General features: G+C 47.7%; 1 protein-coding gene across 3 annotated transcripts in view; it reads left to right on the forward strand.

Annotated features, from left to right (window-relative positions):
• LOC135896097 (26S proteasome non-ATPase regulatory subunit 13-like) overlaps positions 1-16748 on the forward strand; it is a 313623-nt gene that overhangs the window by 157602 nt on the left and 139273 nt on the right. For 2 of the 3 annotated variants that reach the window (XM_065424436.2, XM_065424434.2), the window contains exon 7: positions 688-859. In XM_065424436.2, the coding sequence (XP_065280508.1) occupies positions 688-859 (172 nt within the window). The remainder of the gene's footprint in view (positions 1-687; positions 860-16748) is intronic. The other variant, XM_065424435.2, reaches the window with a different exon arrangement.

Raw genomic sequence — 16748 nt, forward strand, 5'->3', positions numbered from 1 at the left:
AAAATGACAGGTGATCAGAACTGGGCACTGTTTTGAGAGAGCTACTATACGACACAGCATTTCACTTTTTGGATGGATGATTTGCCGCTAGGTACGAGAACGCATCGGGAACAAAAATGGCACTGAAAATCTAGTTTTCGGACCAAGGTGAATTGTAATTGGTGATGCCAGTTTTAGTGTGGTCGCTTCTTTATTGTTTTCAAGGCCGAGCGCATATATAACGAACTACTGTACAACGACCACTTTTCACGGAACTGTTGAGTTCGTTATAAATGGGTTTGAGTGTACTACAAGGGTGCTCTGGTGGCGTTCTTTGCATTCCTGTGGTCAGAATTGAGCACCGAGAAATCATTTGCCTGGTTCTTTCATAGCACTCTAATGCGTTCTCATGTTTGACCTGAAAGCGCGACCGAGGCCCAACCACATTCTGGTCACATTTCATTGCTGGCGCAGCAATAACGCTTACCCAAATCTTGTCTACATTTGCAACAGAAATAGTAGTGACGACCTCAGTCTGCTTCCATTGCTCTAAAGAATGGCTGAATATTTCTGGCTTAAATCATTAGCGCGCTTTGCATGATTGCGACTCCTTCATATTATTCGGAACCAGATGAGTGTGCAGTGAGGGACAGATTGTTGTCGCAGCCTCTGCTTGGCACAAAGCTTGATCTTGAGCCCACTTCGCAGAAGGTTCTGGAGGAGACAGAGTCCCAGGCTGAGTCCCTTCCGGGCGTGACGGAGGTACATGGCCGCTTCTACCAGCTGTGCAGTGACTACCACCAGAAGATGGGTGACCACCAGGCCTACTACAGGGATGCCCTACGCTTCCTTGGCTGCACATCGCTTGACTGCATTCCCAGTGAGAGCCGTTCTTTAGCTTGGCTGCTGCATTGCTGACCTTTGGGTGCAGCCTCTTTTACAGAACAGGCCAAGTTGTTGTACACTGCTTGTGTCAGGGCAGTACTTTGTTTTGTGGATGTTTTACAGGGTGCAGGTCTTGCATGAGGCAAGCTTACGGCTACTTACCGAAGATGCCCAGACTGCTGTGAAGAATAGTGTAGCAACCACTAGTGGACAAACATGAAAGCGTTTATTCAAGTGTTGATGCCGCTTCCGCAGCCCTCATCGTTTGATGAGCTTGCCTTATCAGTGCTCTGCCAAAGCTGGTCATCTTCTGTGCCGTCCATTGCAGTTTGAAATTTTCGTTGCCTTGAAACTCTGGACTGCAGCCTTAAGCAAAATAGCCATCCATATGTTTAAAATCCATGCACGCTTTTCTCGCAGCAATACACCTCTGTATCTAATCACGTGATTGCGATCATGTGGGAGACCGTGATCACGTGTCCTGCCATCATCAGCAGGACAGTAATTAGTGTCATCTAGTAGCGGCTTGTGGAAATTAACCAGCACGTGGGCGTGGCCTCTGAGATTTCAACATTGTGCCATTGCCATCTCGGAGGCCACATATGTCGGTATGCACATGATCTTTACTGAAACGTGTTCAAATTTTCACAGTCGAAAGTGGAGGTGCAGGCCTTACATGCAGTGCTGCCATAGCTATTCACTGATTCATTCCAGATTTAGGTGGTGAACCTTTGCAATTTACTGATTTTTGCTGCCTTTCAGAAAAACAATAGTGAAATGTACACTAGAATATTTTTGACTTTTTTACGACACCAAACGTAACGAAACGGGATATAATTAAATAATGGATATAACAAAGTAAATGGAATTACCCTTAATATCCATATAGAGATGCATGTATTTAAAACCTCATTTTGATTGCCTATTTACTCTAACCTAATCCACACTTTTATTCCGATAAAACGGGTCCAAAAGTTATGTGCGTGTTAGAATCGAGTACGACCCTAAATCTGCGTATTAGGGCAGAGGCTTGGGCAAGTTGGTAGTGGTTCATAACAGCGGTGCTTGCGTGTTTGCATATCACCATCAGCATTTCAAAATGGCCGGCTCATATGCGCTTCAAGCCTAGCTTCCTCCACGTGCTGTAGTACGTGTGCTTAGGCAATGCTTCCTTTGGCTTAGGTTAGTGTGCGGTCCGTCTCTTCGGTCTTCCTGTTTTCTGCGTTTGCTCTACCAGCATGGAAGTGCCAACTGCAACGAAATGCCTTGTTTATCATGGTGCTGCAATTAAAAAGAAAGCGATGATGTGTGCAGAAACTGATGGAATTCAATCTGGGTTGAAAGGAATTTTTAGTTCTCGAAACTTGTGTACGGGACTGGCGCAAACAGGAGAGGTGTTCTACACCGGTGGCTGCTACGTACGGCGCGGCCGCACGGCCCCTGTCTTGAAAGCGATCTGCAATGGAGACGAGAGTCTACGCATCAAGGCGCACTGTGCTGTGTTCTCGTAACTTAGTTCGCGTTGAAGCGAGCGGCTGCACAAAGGTCAATTCCTTTGCTCCTGCTACTGCACTTCCTCACTTCAGCGTTTCGATGAAGAGTTTTTGCGATCATTGAGTGAGACGTGTTCATGTTTGCTTGTGCCTGCGTGACACCATGCTTGTTAATTTAGTTAGTAAGTGAATGTTTAAAAGTTTATACCGCCGATAAAAGTACGATCCTTACTTTTCATATAGCTGTCTACTAATTTGCTATTGTAATCGATGCTTTGCCTTTCGAGCGAAACTGCGACTTTATCGCAACTTTAGTGCACTGGAAGTAAATCTTTTTCCCAAATGAGAGAAAATTGTATTTCTGTATGAAAGAATGAGGTGTATGAAAAAAATATTGTAAAGGACTTTTTTTTTTAGGTCATGGCAAAAGGGTGCGTGTTACGATTGAGGGCGTTTTTCTTTTTCCCTTGTTTTTTCGTCATGGAAAACGGGTGCATATTACAGTCGAGGACACATTAGAATCGGGTAAGTAAAATGTAATTTTCTTTACCTACGCTTCGTCCAAACTTGTGCATACAAGTATAGTGTCAGGCAATGGGTATGACGATACATGCGGCAATTGGCTGACTGTACTCTAGCCAGACATACAGTGCAGTCCGCTTGTAATGATATCAAAAAGAAGAAAAAATTCCGTCATTATTACCGATTGTCACTAAATCTGGACTGCTATTAAAAGGGGGGGGGGGGACACTACAGAGCCTACTTTTATAGCTACAAAACAATATTTGCCACTTACGCTAAATATAGACGTAGAAAGTAGCCAGTGAAAAGTGAAACATGTATTCGTACCTCTAAATAATGTGTCAAACGTTAAAGGGCCCTCACCAGGTCTGGCCATGTTGAGCTGACAAGCGCAGAGCATACAATGCGTGATAATGATTGTGTCTGCAAAGTATTACATCGCTACGCACCGCAGAAAGCTCTGAAATTTCAAACCGAATGCTGTTTTCCCTTCTCCTTGTGGCCGCCGCACTCCAAGCTGGAGGATGACGTACACATGTGCCTACATACACGTTTGCTGTGATGCCACTCGTGGTGGCACGTGACTTTGAGCATTATTCTAGGGAACGTCTGTTATGTGTGTAATATGTTGCTTGAATAGACAAAGTAAAGCTTAGAGAAATAATAAAACACACAAACCAAATGTCTGCATATTTTTGTTTGACATCGCACTGCAGCAAGAGAAAGGTATTTCTGTTTCGTCTGCTTGTTCCCATGTTGTGCGGTTGCACGCACAGACACTGAAACTATGTCATTTTTGTGGACTATGACGATTCATCGATGGCAGGACCCACAGGAGGCCCTCTTTAAATGCGAGGCCTGTCCGAAGCACTCTGTGGGCCTCGTAGTAGCCTGGTACTGTACCCGAATCAAATGGCTGTGCGGCCTCTTAAAGGGCCCCTGAAACGGTTCGGACAAATTTTGTAGGCGCTTAGGGTACAGCTTAACTAGAACATTCGCACCACAATTTAAGTGAAGCGTTACGTATTAATGGAGCTACAAGCGATTAGAAGTTACCCTCCCCCCTAGCCGTGCTTTTCCTCCTCAACTCGCTTGCCGAGCGAGCGGCGCTAAGCTCCGCCTTTACTGGTACTGCGTTACGATGCGACGTCACATTGTGCCCTTCCGGTTGTTTTGGAGCACGCCCCCTCCCGCGCGAGACCTCTCCGCTAGCCGCTTGGCCGTCGACCAAGAGCTATCGAAACAGCGTGCGTTGCGAGCATTCTGTCGTAGCGCCGAACGTGTCCGGTATTCCAGTAACCACAGGCAAGCTGGTCATTTCGGCAAATGACTGGAGGCATAAACTCAAGCGGATGAAGGAACTTTAGCGTAGACGTACGTGAGCAGCCTGATCGGTCAGGATGGTCCTGACACTGGTTGGCGCAGCGCTTAACCAGTCAAATAAAGCGCTAATATTGCTCTAACCAAGTGTAAAACATTCTAAACATTTATAAAGACAAGGTGTTTATGATTACACTCCTGCAAAAAGTCCACACCAGCAGCAAGGAAGAATACACTTTGTTGCTGCTACTGTGTATGGTTGAGCTCTGTGCCACCAGGTGGCTGCACCATGCAGACCATTCGCATTTGCCCTTCTGCTCATCTTTTGGCTAATCCCAGCACAGTCAGGCGGCCAGACCCTGTCCCCTTGCGCTTGCGTTATTACTAACGCTATTGCGTTAGTAATCTTCCCGTCTAAAGTGACAGCCACAAACGCGCAAATCCTGACGTCGATCGGATAGCGGCAGTCCGATGCGCAGCAGCCAGTTTGCTTGTATGCTGCCTTGTAGAGGGACACAATGTCGCTGCTTGACATATTGCCAGTCGCTAGGTTTGCAGTCCACAAGGCAACAAAGTCGAATCATAGTGCTTGCGAAAAGACTGAGACCAACTCTGACCGCGGAGCTCTCGTCAAAATGGAGTACGTTGTAACACAAGCAGACGACGCTTGGGGTGTGCCGGAAGTGCTTAAGTGTAATGAAAAATTGTTCTTGTGCCTTCCCTTTATGTTACTTTCTTTTTATAAAAACAAATTAACTAACATTCCAACTATTACGAAGATCATTTGTTTGCCATAAAGTTGGAAAAATTATCGATCACGCGCCCTGGTCAGCCAATCGGATAGCTCGCCCCACTGACGTCATATGGGTGATTTCCGTCATATGGGTAGGGGCGGCTTAAAATTCCACCGAGCAGCGTGCTGCGATCAGCAGCGATGTGCATTTTTAAAACCTTATAATAAATTACACGCTTTACGTGGAGCACTTCGATGTGTCAATTAATGATCAGAAGGACCTACTCTAACGACTCAGTATGTTTGTAGAAAATCGTCAAAATCGTTTCAGGGTCCCTTTAAGACGTACTTAATCTTAAACAAGCTCGAAGTTGACGTATACTCCTGCGTTCATTTACATTCATTTACGTTCATTTAGATAGTTTCGCTTTCGGAAGACTCTGCTTGTTCCGCTGCCGAACCCCTCAAAGTATAGGCTACCCAAGCACTGCGAGCGGCGCCACTGCTCCTGATGGGTAGCGCCATCTGTGGCAGAAAAATCAAAACTGGGAATATCCACTGGGAATATCCACTGCGCATTTCTGCTGCGCCGCGCTGCAGCCGCTCGCTTTTTGTGCACGTGCAGGGCCCTCTCCTTGCGTCGCACGTGCGGCGCGTCACAATATATCGCTTTCAGTGTGGCTTCAAAAAGATCGGCCAGCTGGACAGCTATTTCAGGAAAGCCAACTTGTTAAAAGGAGAAAAGCTTGTCAGCCACGTATACTCTGTGGAGCAGAAGATCGACGGCAACGATGCATAGCTCAATGCGAAATGTATTTCCCAAGTGAGCAACAACATCGTGTACGACGTGACCTCGATGTCAGTGTCATTCTGTCGTATGTCAAAAATACTGATTGTCTATACACATTGCGAAATGAAGCCGCGCACTCCCGATGTTCTTCGTTGTCGAATATGAAGCATATGCTTTAGTTTTGATATGGCAGCCTTACAGTTGTTGTCGTCTACTGTCGGGGACAAACGTTTGCGGCGTGCAGAAAAAGTAATTGTATGGCCTTGGAATCCCACTGAAAAGCCTTGGAAGGTACAACACTTGTGCTTCGCCCGTTGGAGCATCACCCACTGACTTGGCGGCGAGACAGCTGAAATTTAAGCACTGCGAAGCCAGTTGAACTGCTCACATACCTCGTTGATTTCGGCGGTCGCGTCATGCCTGCACTCCAGTTTTGTGAAAGTATCGGCTTTACAGGCGCATAAAACCTGCTGCACGAACGCAGTTCACTGGGAGTGGTACCGAATTAAAGGTGCGATATGGTATCGTGCGCGTGATGCGCTCGCGTAATTAGCGCACTAGTGAACGCACACTCGAAACACGGTGCTGAGTGTTTATATTAGTAAACGTAAGCATATTATGCTGCCTTTATTTTTGGTTTATAGGGAAGCCTGGAGTATTGTGGCAGAGGTGCAAACTTGGAGCTAGCTTTGGAAATGCGCACCATGCCACGTTGCTGAAGATTGTAGAGGCAAGTTTGGAAGGCAGCTGCATTTGAAAAGTAGTGGCAAATGACTTCATTGTCTCACCCTTTTTTTTTTCTGTCATAGCTGCAGTGGTCGTGTCATGAAAAGCGGAATTCTTGCGTTCGAGAAGGCAGATGCACCTGCAAAGCTAGCATTACGGCTCAGTGCAAGCACGCAGCTGCGGTGTGCATTTACGTCAACAATAAAGAAGTAAATTCATGCACCAGCCAGCCCCAGAAATGGGGCAAGCGAAGCGGAAAGCCAAAGAGACGCCTAGAACAAGATGTCTTGGACCTCTTCCCAAATGAGTTAGAAAAATATTCATGCCGTAGAATGCACTGCTTCAGTGAAGTAGCTGCCCCAGTACTGAAGGTATGAGAATTAGGGGCTCGTTACGACACAGCAGCCCACGCCACAGCAGTACTTCGGACCGCGCTTTCGCTTCGGTGGGGCCGCTTTTGCCATTGTGGAAACTGAACTTCGCGCAAGAAGCCTTTTGACAACGTTCCCAGCTGGTGGCATGACGCCCCAGTGCCCCGGCTCGACTGAATAGCGGGGGCGTGCACGTGCAGCGGCCGCCTGCAATCAGGTTGCGCCTGGCTGCGGGGGCGCCATCTATCCCCAGTTTTGCCCGGCTCGCTCACCGGAGCAGCAGTGCGCGCTGTCATCGCGCGCCCAAACTTGAGCTTGGGTTCCCTATACAGCCGATAGTGCTCTTGGCCCTGATAACGAGCCTGGCACAGTGCCAGAAACACTTGTCGGGGACAGACTCGGTGCCAAGTCACGCGAAATTTCGTGTAAGTGAAACTATCTTCAAAAGGGATCACCCAAGAATACCACCCAAGGAAAGCTTTCTCCGCCGCACACGACAATAAGTGAAGAGAACTTGTTTCCAAATTGTCCATTCGTTCCAGCTTATGCAGACATGTTGTGCAGCATCGACAACATTTGGTGGTTTGTTTGTGCTTGTGACAATGTCAACAACTTGCTACCAGATGTTGTAGCTCTCGAGAAGAAGCTGGTGCGTCGTGGCAGGGCAAACGTCCAGAACAATCTCTCAGATTTTTTTTAAAGATGGAAATGAAGATTCGCTCACACCTACTCCAATTAAATGCCTGGCTTTCATGTTTTAAAAATAATTTAATCTAACTTTCTTGGAGCAGTGCAGATTTTTGCCTTGAGCTTATGTTGAATTGCAATGGGCAGACCAAAATGGATTTAAAATCAACCCCCACAAAAGTTCTTGTGTTCTCTTCACAAGAAAGAGAGGCGTGGTCCCAGATCCTTTTCTAGAACTGGGCGGACAACAAATTCCTTTTAACAAGGAGTACAAATTTCTAGATGTTATACTTGACTCCAAGTTTACTTTCATTTCACACATAAATTGTCTAAAAGCCAAATGTCTAAAAACAATGAACTTAAAATCCTATCCCACAGAACATGGGGTAGTGACAGGAAGTGCCTATTGAATCTTTACAGGAGCCTAGTTTGTTCACGAATAGACTATGGTGCTGTAGTATATCACTCTGCTGCCCCAAGCGCGCTAAAGACGTTAGACCCCATTCACCATCTGGGAATCCGCCTGGCCACTGGCGCATTTAGAACAAGCCCTGTTGAAAGTCTATATGTCGAGTCAGATGAGTGGTCACTCCGTTTTCAGAGAACATACATCAGCTTTACCTATTTTCTGAAAGTGCGCTCTAATAAGGAACATCCGTGTTTCACAACCATTAACAACTTGACGTGTGAAACACTTTTTCATAACAGACCCTCTATGAGGTTGCTTTTCTCACTGCATGTAAGAGAACTTAGCGAAGAAATGGATGTCCCATTTCTCGAACACCGCCTAATGCCTGCAGCTAAGCTATTACTGCCCTGGGAGTGGCACGTGATAGAATGTGACGTATCTTTTGTAGAGGTCACAAAGCACGCTCCTGAGCTTGAAATTGCCATGCATTTTCGTATGTCTATATTTATTATGCCATGTATAGTTTGGTAGACAGCTCACCTCCAAGCAAATTATGCAATGAAGTGGAATTTCCTCAATTTCTGGAAAAAAATTTACTCTGCAAGAAAACTGGGTGTATATTTAATACTAGCTCATTGAAATACATAAACTCAGCAAATTTCATCAAAATCGACAAAGAATTTAAAAAACGTTTTCAGGTGCAAGGGTTCCCCCTTAAGTGTTGAGGGCCAGCAGAGGGTATCAGGGTCTGTTATGACTACGAACGGCTGTCCGTATAGGTACAGACCGAATTTTTCGATAGCTCAGACGAGGGCTTGGCACACCCGCTCAGTAATAGCGTAATTTTTTTCCGACTATGACCGGAGGCGACTAGCATGCACTATCACACGGTTAGCTCCCTTCTGTGTTTGAGCGAGGATAGCACCTATGCCATGGCCTCTTGTATTGGTGTGAAGCTGTGTTCTAGCAGCTGGGTCAGAATGAGCCAGCACAGCTGGTGATGTGAGGGCAGAAATCAGGGATGCAAAGGAAGTCGCTTGGTCTGTGCCCCAAGATAAGGTTGCATCCTTTTTGTGGAGGTCCATGAGGGTTCAAGCAGTGTCCGTGAAGTTGCTAACAAAGTGACGAAAGTAGGAGCAGAACCCATGATAGCTGCATACTTCATGCGTGGACTGCGGAACCGGAAACTCGCGGAGGACACAGACTTTGTCAGGGTCTGGTTGTACACCAGTAGCATCAACTAGGTGTCCAAGTAATTTGATCTGGCAGTGCCTAAAGGTGCACTTAGAGGCATTGAGCTGAAGGCCAGCCTGGTGAAGTATGTCGAGAATGGCCGACAGGTGAGAGAGGTGGCTTTCAAAACTGGGCAAGAAAACGATGACATCGTCCAGATAACAAAGACAGGTCGATCACTTAAGACCGCGTAGAAGAGTGTCCATCATGCATTCGAAAGTTACAGATGCGTTACACAACCCAAAAGGCATGACCTTAAACGGGTGGAAGACGTCGGGTGTGATAAAAGTGGTCTTATCGCGGTTGCAATCATCGACAGTGATTTGCTAGTATCCCAAACGTAGAGCTAGCGATGAGAAATATGTGGCACCGTGGAGGCAGTTGAGCCCATCATCAATTCGAGGGAAAGGATACACATCCTTCTTCATTACCCGATTGAGATGGCAGTAATCGACACAATACCGCCAGCTGTTGACCTTCTTTTTCACAAGCACCACAGGGGATGCCCAACGACTAGAGAAAGGCTCTATCACTTCTTTCCCAAGCATTTTCTCTACCTCCTTTTGGATCACTTGGCGTTCAGAGTGGTACACTTGGTAAATGTGCTTGTGAAGGCGGCTGGCATCTCCAGTGTCGAAGCGGTGGGCCACAACATGTGTATGGCCTTGTGGACTGTTGTGAACATAAAAAATGTCAAATTAAGAAAATAGGACAGCGTAGAGGGCTTCACTTTGGGAAGGTAAGAGTTCAGGGCATATAATTTTGTTCAGAAGTGCCTTGGTTGGCACTGGTATGACTGGTTGGGGCATGGTCTTTGCGTCAGCAGCGAATGCAGAAACTGTACATTCTTTTAGCGGTGACAGTTCGGCTAGTGAAATTCCTTAAGGAAGAATATGGGTCGAAGTAGAAAAGTGGTGACTGGAAGCATTGTTCTGTTGTTAGCAACAACCACTATGGTGTAAGAAAGTGCAATGTTGCGCAAGAGGATCAGATCTGTGAGGGGAGCGACCACATAGTCACCATCAGGGACTGGAGGAAACGGTGACAGGACGTAGAGGACTGAGCCGGTAGTCATAGAAACTCCACAGAACTTAGGTGAGTGTTACGTGATGTGGTGTCATCAAGACAGAATGGCAGTTCGAGCTGCAAAATACCAGTAGAACAATCGATGAGGGCAGAGTGGGTGGTCAAGCAGTCAATACCAAGAATGACATTATGTCGGCAAGCGTCGAGAACAGTGAAGAGAACAGAAGTTTGGTGGCCAGCAACAGTATCGCAAGCGGTGCACATACCAAGAACCAGTGTTCGGGCTTAGTAGGAGAGACAGCAGGTGTCAGTACTTTTTGTAGGCGGCATTGAAGCGTAAAAGTCATAACAGATATGTGGGCACCAGTATCAATGAGAGCAGTAACAGTCACACCATGGATGAGAACAACAAGCAAGTTGCGTCTTGAAGTAGGCATCGGTAGAGGTTTTTTGGTCCTTGTCATCAGTGCATACTCGCCTCCCGGAGCTGCACTGGCTAGTTTCCCGGGTGGTGGCCAGAGCGAGCCTTAGCGCCCGCGGAGCAGTGGCAAGCCTGAAGCGAGTGAGTACGGAAGCCTCGTGGGTGGTCCAAATTTCTCATGTAAATAGCTTCTCCTATCTCTTTGACTCTGATGAAGTTGCGGCTCTGGGAGCCGGGTGGCCGCAGGCCACGGGTGCCACTACGGGCTGACTGGTATTGCGACCTGGCACCGAGCGCTCCGACACCGTCTGGGACGGTGGCCGCCGTCAACTCAGATGCTGTGTGCACCGAGCGGAGTAGGACCACCTCACAGAGCTGACGTCTCCTCGCAGCTGCCTGTTTTGCGCTCATTTTGGGTGTTGTTTTTGGATGCCGGTTGTTGTCAAGGTAGCGGCGCTTTAGGCCTAAGGCTTTACGAAGCTGCCTGTCGCATGTGGAGGGACACAACCTGGTGGACCGTGGCGTTGAGGTGTTGCAGTTTGCTTCCCTCATTCTATTTAGCCTCGCACGAATTGAAATTACTCATTCGACTCAAGGAAGCGAGCTTCGTTCACATGAACTTAGCATCTGAGTAGCTGCCCGATCTTTTGCTAGCCGAGTTGAACATCGTACCATGTGGGCGATGCGCATGCCGAATTCCTCTCCCTTGCACTACTGTAGTGTTTGCTGAGTGTGTTGAGTGTACGCAGCGCGATTGGAGTCACCCCTGGCTTGCTGTCACCTGCACATCGTCTGCGCTGCTGCCCCGGACTACGATTGAGCCATCCCAGGCAGTTGTGATGCTGTGGCCAGTTCGGCGCAGCGACTTCGGTGGCCTCCTGCATCCAGCTCACAACCCTCGGTGGCGGACAAAAGAGCCGGCGGTCACCGACAGCTACGGCTGCTCTTCCCAGCAGGGCACGTCGGCGCGAGCGACGTTTGCTCGTACCGACTACTGCGTCGTCGTCTCCGGAGTCCTGGCCTGGAATCGTGCCGTCGAGTCTACAAAGCTGCTGCTGTGACCGGTGGACGCCAGCGGTGTACCCAGGGACAATGTCGGCTCGCATGCTATGGACAGCGTGTAGACATTTCTTCGGCGCGGCCACTGTTGCATGTACTACCTTGTTGCGAAGCACGCGTTGATGTGAGATTGAGTGACGTTTCGCCGGAATATGTAGTGATTTAAGGTTGGGGGGATTTGGGGATGCGCGACTCTCGCGCGTCCCCTGATGTTTTTCCCGCATAGTGCGCCTCCTGTAATCCGGCTTCACCGCGTGCCCTGCGTGTTGCCCGCGGCGGTCAATGTGGTTGAAGCGCAGTGCGGGAGAGGGCACGAGTGTTGCGCTGCTAACGCCGCCGACAGGCGGGGGTTACTTAGGCGCCGGGAGACAAGGCGCTTGCTTTTTTCCCGGCGGGTCGAGAACCGCGTGGACGTCCCGCGCACGCGCGGCTACCCATGCTTCTGCGAGACCGCCTCGCGTGGTTGCCTTGGAATGCGCCACCGTTCACGTGACCGTACACGCGAACGACCAGGCGTTGGGATCCAGCATGGGGCGAACATATTCGCTCGCTATCCAGTCGCGGTGAGTCGGACTTCTAGATTTTTCGCGCGCCCATCGGCATGTTTTGTGAATAGCAACTCGGCTAGCTGGCATTAATCTATGAAAGGTGCAATAAATGCCCTTGTGATTGTTTGCACTACTGTGTTGTCGTTCCTTTGTCCCAAGAGTACGGGAGGAGAATCCCACATCTGATCCCACAAAGGACAATGAATTTACTTAAAATTCTATCCCACACAACATGGGTAGTGACAGGAAGTGTCTGATAAATATTTATAAGAGTCTAATTCGATCACGATTGGACTATGGTGCCGTCGGATATAACTCTGCCACTCCGAGCACACTAAAGATTCTAGATCCTAAAGGACTTCTTCTTGGGCAAGTTGGTGCTTAGATTTCCTAGGTATACTTTGTGGTGCAAAATACATTTCTGGAAAAGGGACAGAAGAAAGGGAGACAGTGAAGTGCCTTTCTTCTGTCCCTTTTCCAGAAATCTATTTTGCGCCACAAAGTATACCTAGGAATTCTAGATCCTGTTCACCATCTAGGTATCCGCATAGCCACTGGCGCTTTCAGGACAAGCCCTATTGAAAGCTTATACGCGGAATCAAAGGAATGGTCCCTCCATCTACAGAGAACTTACATCAGCCTTACATATTTCCTGAAAATACATTCCAATCATCAACATCCATGTTTTCACACTATTAACGATATGACATGTACTACACCTTTCCATAATCGTCCCTCTCTAAGAAAGCCTTTCTCGCTTCGAGGGAGGGAGCTTAGTGATGAAATGCGTGTCCCACTCCTCGAGCTTCGCCTAATGCATTCAACCAAGCTGTTACCACCTTGGGAGTGGCAGCTGATAGAATGTGACATATCCTTTTTAGAAGTAACAAAACACGCACCAGATATAGAAATCCGAATGCATTTTCTAGAACTCCAGCACAAGCACTCCTGTGCTGAGTTCTACACAGATGCTTCGAAGTCAAATGCCGGGGTGTCTTATGCTGCCTTCGGCCCATCCTTCTCAGAGTCTGGTGTACTGCATCCGGAAACAAGTATCTTTACGGCGGAGGCCTATGCAGTACTGTCTTCTGTAAACCATATAAGAAAATCAAAACTTCAAAAATCAGCGATATATACAGACTTCCTAAGCGTCGTGAAGGCCTTGATGTCACTCTATAGACACAAAAATCCAGTACTTAATGAACTCTACAGCGTCTTGTGCAAAGCGTACATATCTAACCAGCATATCATTATATGCTGGGTGCCTGGCCATAGGAGCATCGAGGGCAACGTTCTGGCGGACGAGATGGCCACGTCTATCGCATCGCAAGCCGGTAACCCTACCGCTGCGGTGCCTGTCACAGATCTGAGGCCTTTCTTGCGAAGGAGATTGCGGGACCACTGGCAACGCATGTGGGACGCGGAAACGAATAATAAGCTCCACCTGATAAAACCACAGTTAGGATTCTGGCCCTCTACTACAAAAGCGCACCGAACAGATGTCCTATTCTGTCGTCTCAGAATAGGACACACGTTTGGCACCCATAATTGTCTACTCACCGGAAGTGAGCCTCCAACTTGTGGTAGATGCGGGGAGAGGCTGATCGTACTCCACGTCGTCCTGGAGTGTGGGAAGCCAAATCTGAGAGAAAGAGACATTTTTCATTAGCATACCGACAGCACATTCCTCTTCATCCTGCAATGCTTCTTGGTCCAGAACCACTTTTTAATGCAGACGCAGTCCTAGGTTTCCTCAGAGATGTGGTCTTGCATGTTATTAGTCCCATGCATTTGTAGCGCCTGCTCTCTCCAGAGGATGCCACTGCGATAATATTTTGCATAGCACATGCCTCCAGGCCCTTGTGTTTCAAGGGCTCTAAGGAGGCAGTAGTGCTCTAGCATTTCTTATAATCTGTTATAGTTTACCTATCGTATCATTCTTCTTAAACGCATCTAAATGTTCATAGTACAAGTCATATGTCATCGCCATAATTTTATTATACAGATTTTACGCACTTTAGAGCGTATGTTTTAAGGCCCCTTTACAGCCACGTCACACCAACTTCATAGTAATCATAATTACACTGCAAACTCATTAGCACAGACATGGCGCTCCTTGGCCACACCTGGCCCTTTCGCCATAAAACTCCATACATCATCATCATTATCATACAATAGGAGCCAATCGTCGATCTTATTGTTGTCCATACCGCAAAATGTGCCGGGATCGAAGGGATTTCGAAAGGACCACTGTTGCTGGGGCTGCGGGCGCAGCCTGCGATGACAGCCTACTGTCTTTGGCCATGAGGCGAGGGAAACAGGGTGTTCGCGCCAAAGATCGAGGGCCGGGAGGAATAGAGCCTGCAACCTCCACCAAAAAGATGTTATGGGGAGTATTTACTCAACAGTAAATGGCTAGCACTTGGGTAGTCAAGGCCAGGGCACACAGGTTTTAGCAGGTTAAGTTACGTCAACAGGGTGTCTACTAACTGGGAAAACCGGGAATTCTCAGGGATTTTGAGTGGTCTGGAAAAACTCAGGGAAATCTCAGGGAATTTGTGCCTCTATCAGGGAAAATCAGCTGTAATTTTGAAAGGGTCGAATATCGCGGTAATGCTGGCTCAAGTAACAGTCAGGAATCGTAATGAATCGCCCTTGACGTCCTGTCATCGGCTGGAGGAGTTGCCAGTGTACAGTCAACGACTGACTTTCCGGATTCTCGATCATTTGGACGGCTTCGCGGCCCCACCTCGTACCCCGTAGAGTCAATGTATCAGAACGCTAGAAATTTCTGACGCAAGAACTCTTCGCCGTCCGATTTTCCGGATGGTTTGCCATGACCGCAGGTCCAAAACGGCAATAATCAAAGCCACTACCGCTGCCATTTTGATTACCTCGCCGCCTCGAGCCGGCGTCGCTATGCAGCTTCTTGAATGGGGTGCCGTGTTTTTTATTTAAAGAATTCGCTGCTGACAGCAATGGCACAGACTCCGCCTTTGTGGTCCTCACGATTGGCTTAGAAGCTTGGAAAGCATGGTGCGTTGTATAGTGCCGGTTACTGAAAACCAGCTTCGCCTCCATACTGAAATGTTACTTGGTGAAGCATATGCAAAAGTATTGCAGTGAAGCATAATAAGTAGAAGTTGTTGCTGGCCGAGTTGGTTGGGATCTAATGAATACATTGTTACGCCAAAAAAAAGAAAAATAAAGACTTGAGATAGAAGAGTACGAAATGACAGATTGAGCGCTGAACTTCAACTGATTTTATTCTTAGAGCAGGGCAGGGAGAATGAACAAATGCGCATGCGTACATCAGTGTTGCCTAGAGCGATTACAGGGACGTTTTCAACATTTGCAACTCGTTTTCAAACAGAAAAACAGACGTGTCACTAATACAACTCGTGCCTCTTACTTTTATGTGAAATGCCTCCAGAAGTTCTCTTGCTAACGTATCACCACTCCTGCCAAGTATTTTTATCTCACGCAGTAGTGGCTGGCATGTTCTTTCCAGGCAAACCATGCAATGCGCAGGTAAATGCGCATTACCTTTGATGATTGCAGACAGTTCATGCTCCCGGGCCCGGTCATTAACACATCTCCCCATTTGTCCAACGTAGGATTTCCCACACTTTAGCGGTATTTCGTATGTAACGCCCGTCACACATTCCACGTACTGTCTAGTGTGCTTTTTCTGGCATCCTGACTTTTTGTCAACGCTGCTTATGCGCGGACGCAGTCCAGCCAGCTTGCGTGGTGCCAAGAAAACAACTGGCACACCAAACCTTGTGGCGAGTTTCTTGAAGTTGTGGGAAAGCTTGTGGACGTATGGCACCACTGCAGGTTTGCCTCGTTTTTGGTCGGGCCTAGGCGTATGCCTTTTTCCCTTCACCTTCTGGAGCAATGTTTTTGACATTGCCCCAACGATCGAGCTCGGGTAGCCAGCTGTGTGTAGCCTCACCGCTTGCTTATCAAAGCTGGTCTGCATCGCGTGGGGGCACAACTTCATGAGAGCAGATTCAAGGCAAAGAGTGGCTATTCCTCTTTGAGTGTGCTGAATCATATGGTAGCAATTCCTTCTGGACACGTGGGCTATACTGCCAACATATGTGGTCTTTGTCAAAAACTAAAGACAGATATAAAAACTGTAGAGTGTCATGGGAAGGAATTTCATGTGTAAATAGCATGCCCTTCTCATGTAGTCTAAAAACATCTAAGATCTGGCTAATGCACTGGTCAACGGTAAAATTATGGTTACTTTTTAAAAGAATAAAAAAATCTTTGACATACTGTCACCCAGCTGTTACAACTAAAACAGTTTACCACCGACAGATTGGCAAAAAAACGTCTGCCTTTAGTGATCGCTGGTCCTTGGAGAGCCTGCGCGCAACCACGAACTTCATCGTTCTCGCCTTAAGGGTCCCGTGTCATCATGTGCAAACTTATTTCGCGTCATTGCTCCCCTCTCAGAAGCGACTGGCCCAGTCGCTTCAAGGGCAGCGGGCGCGCACTATGGGCAAGAGTGCCAACATGAAAAGACAAAAAAAAA

Source organism: Dermacentor albipictus, chromosome 6 (assembly GCF_038994185.2).
Source record: "Dermacentor albipictus isolate Rhodes 1998 colony chromosome 6, USDA_Dalb.pri_finalv2, whole genome shotgun sequence".
Classification (NCBI taxonomy): Eukaryota; Metazoa; Arthropoda; class Arachnida; order Ixodida; family Ixodidae; genus Dermacentor; species Dermacentor albipictus.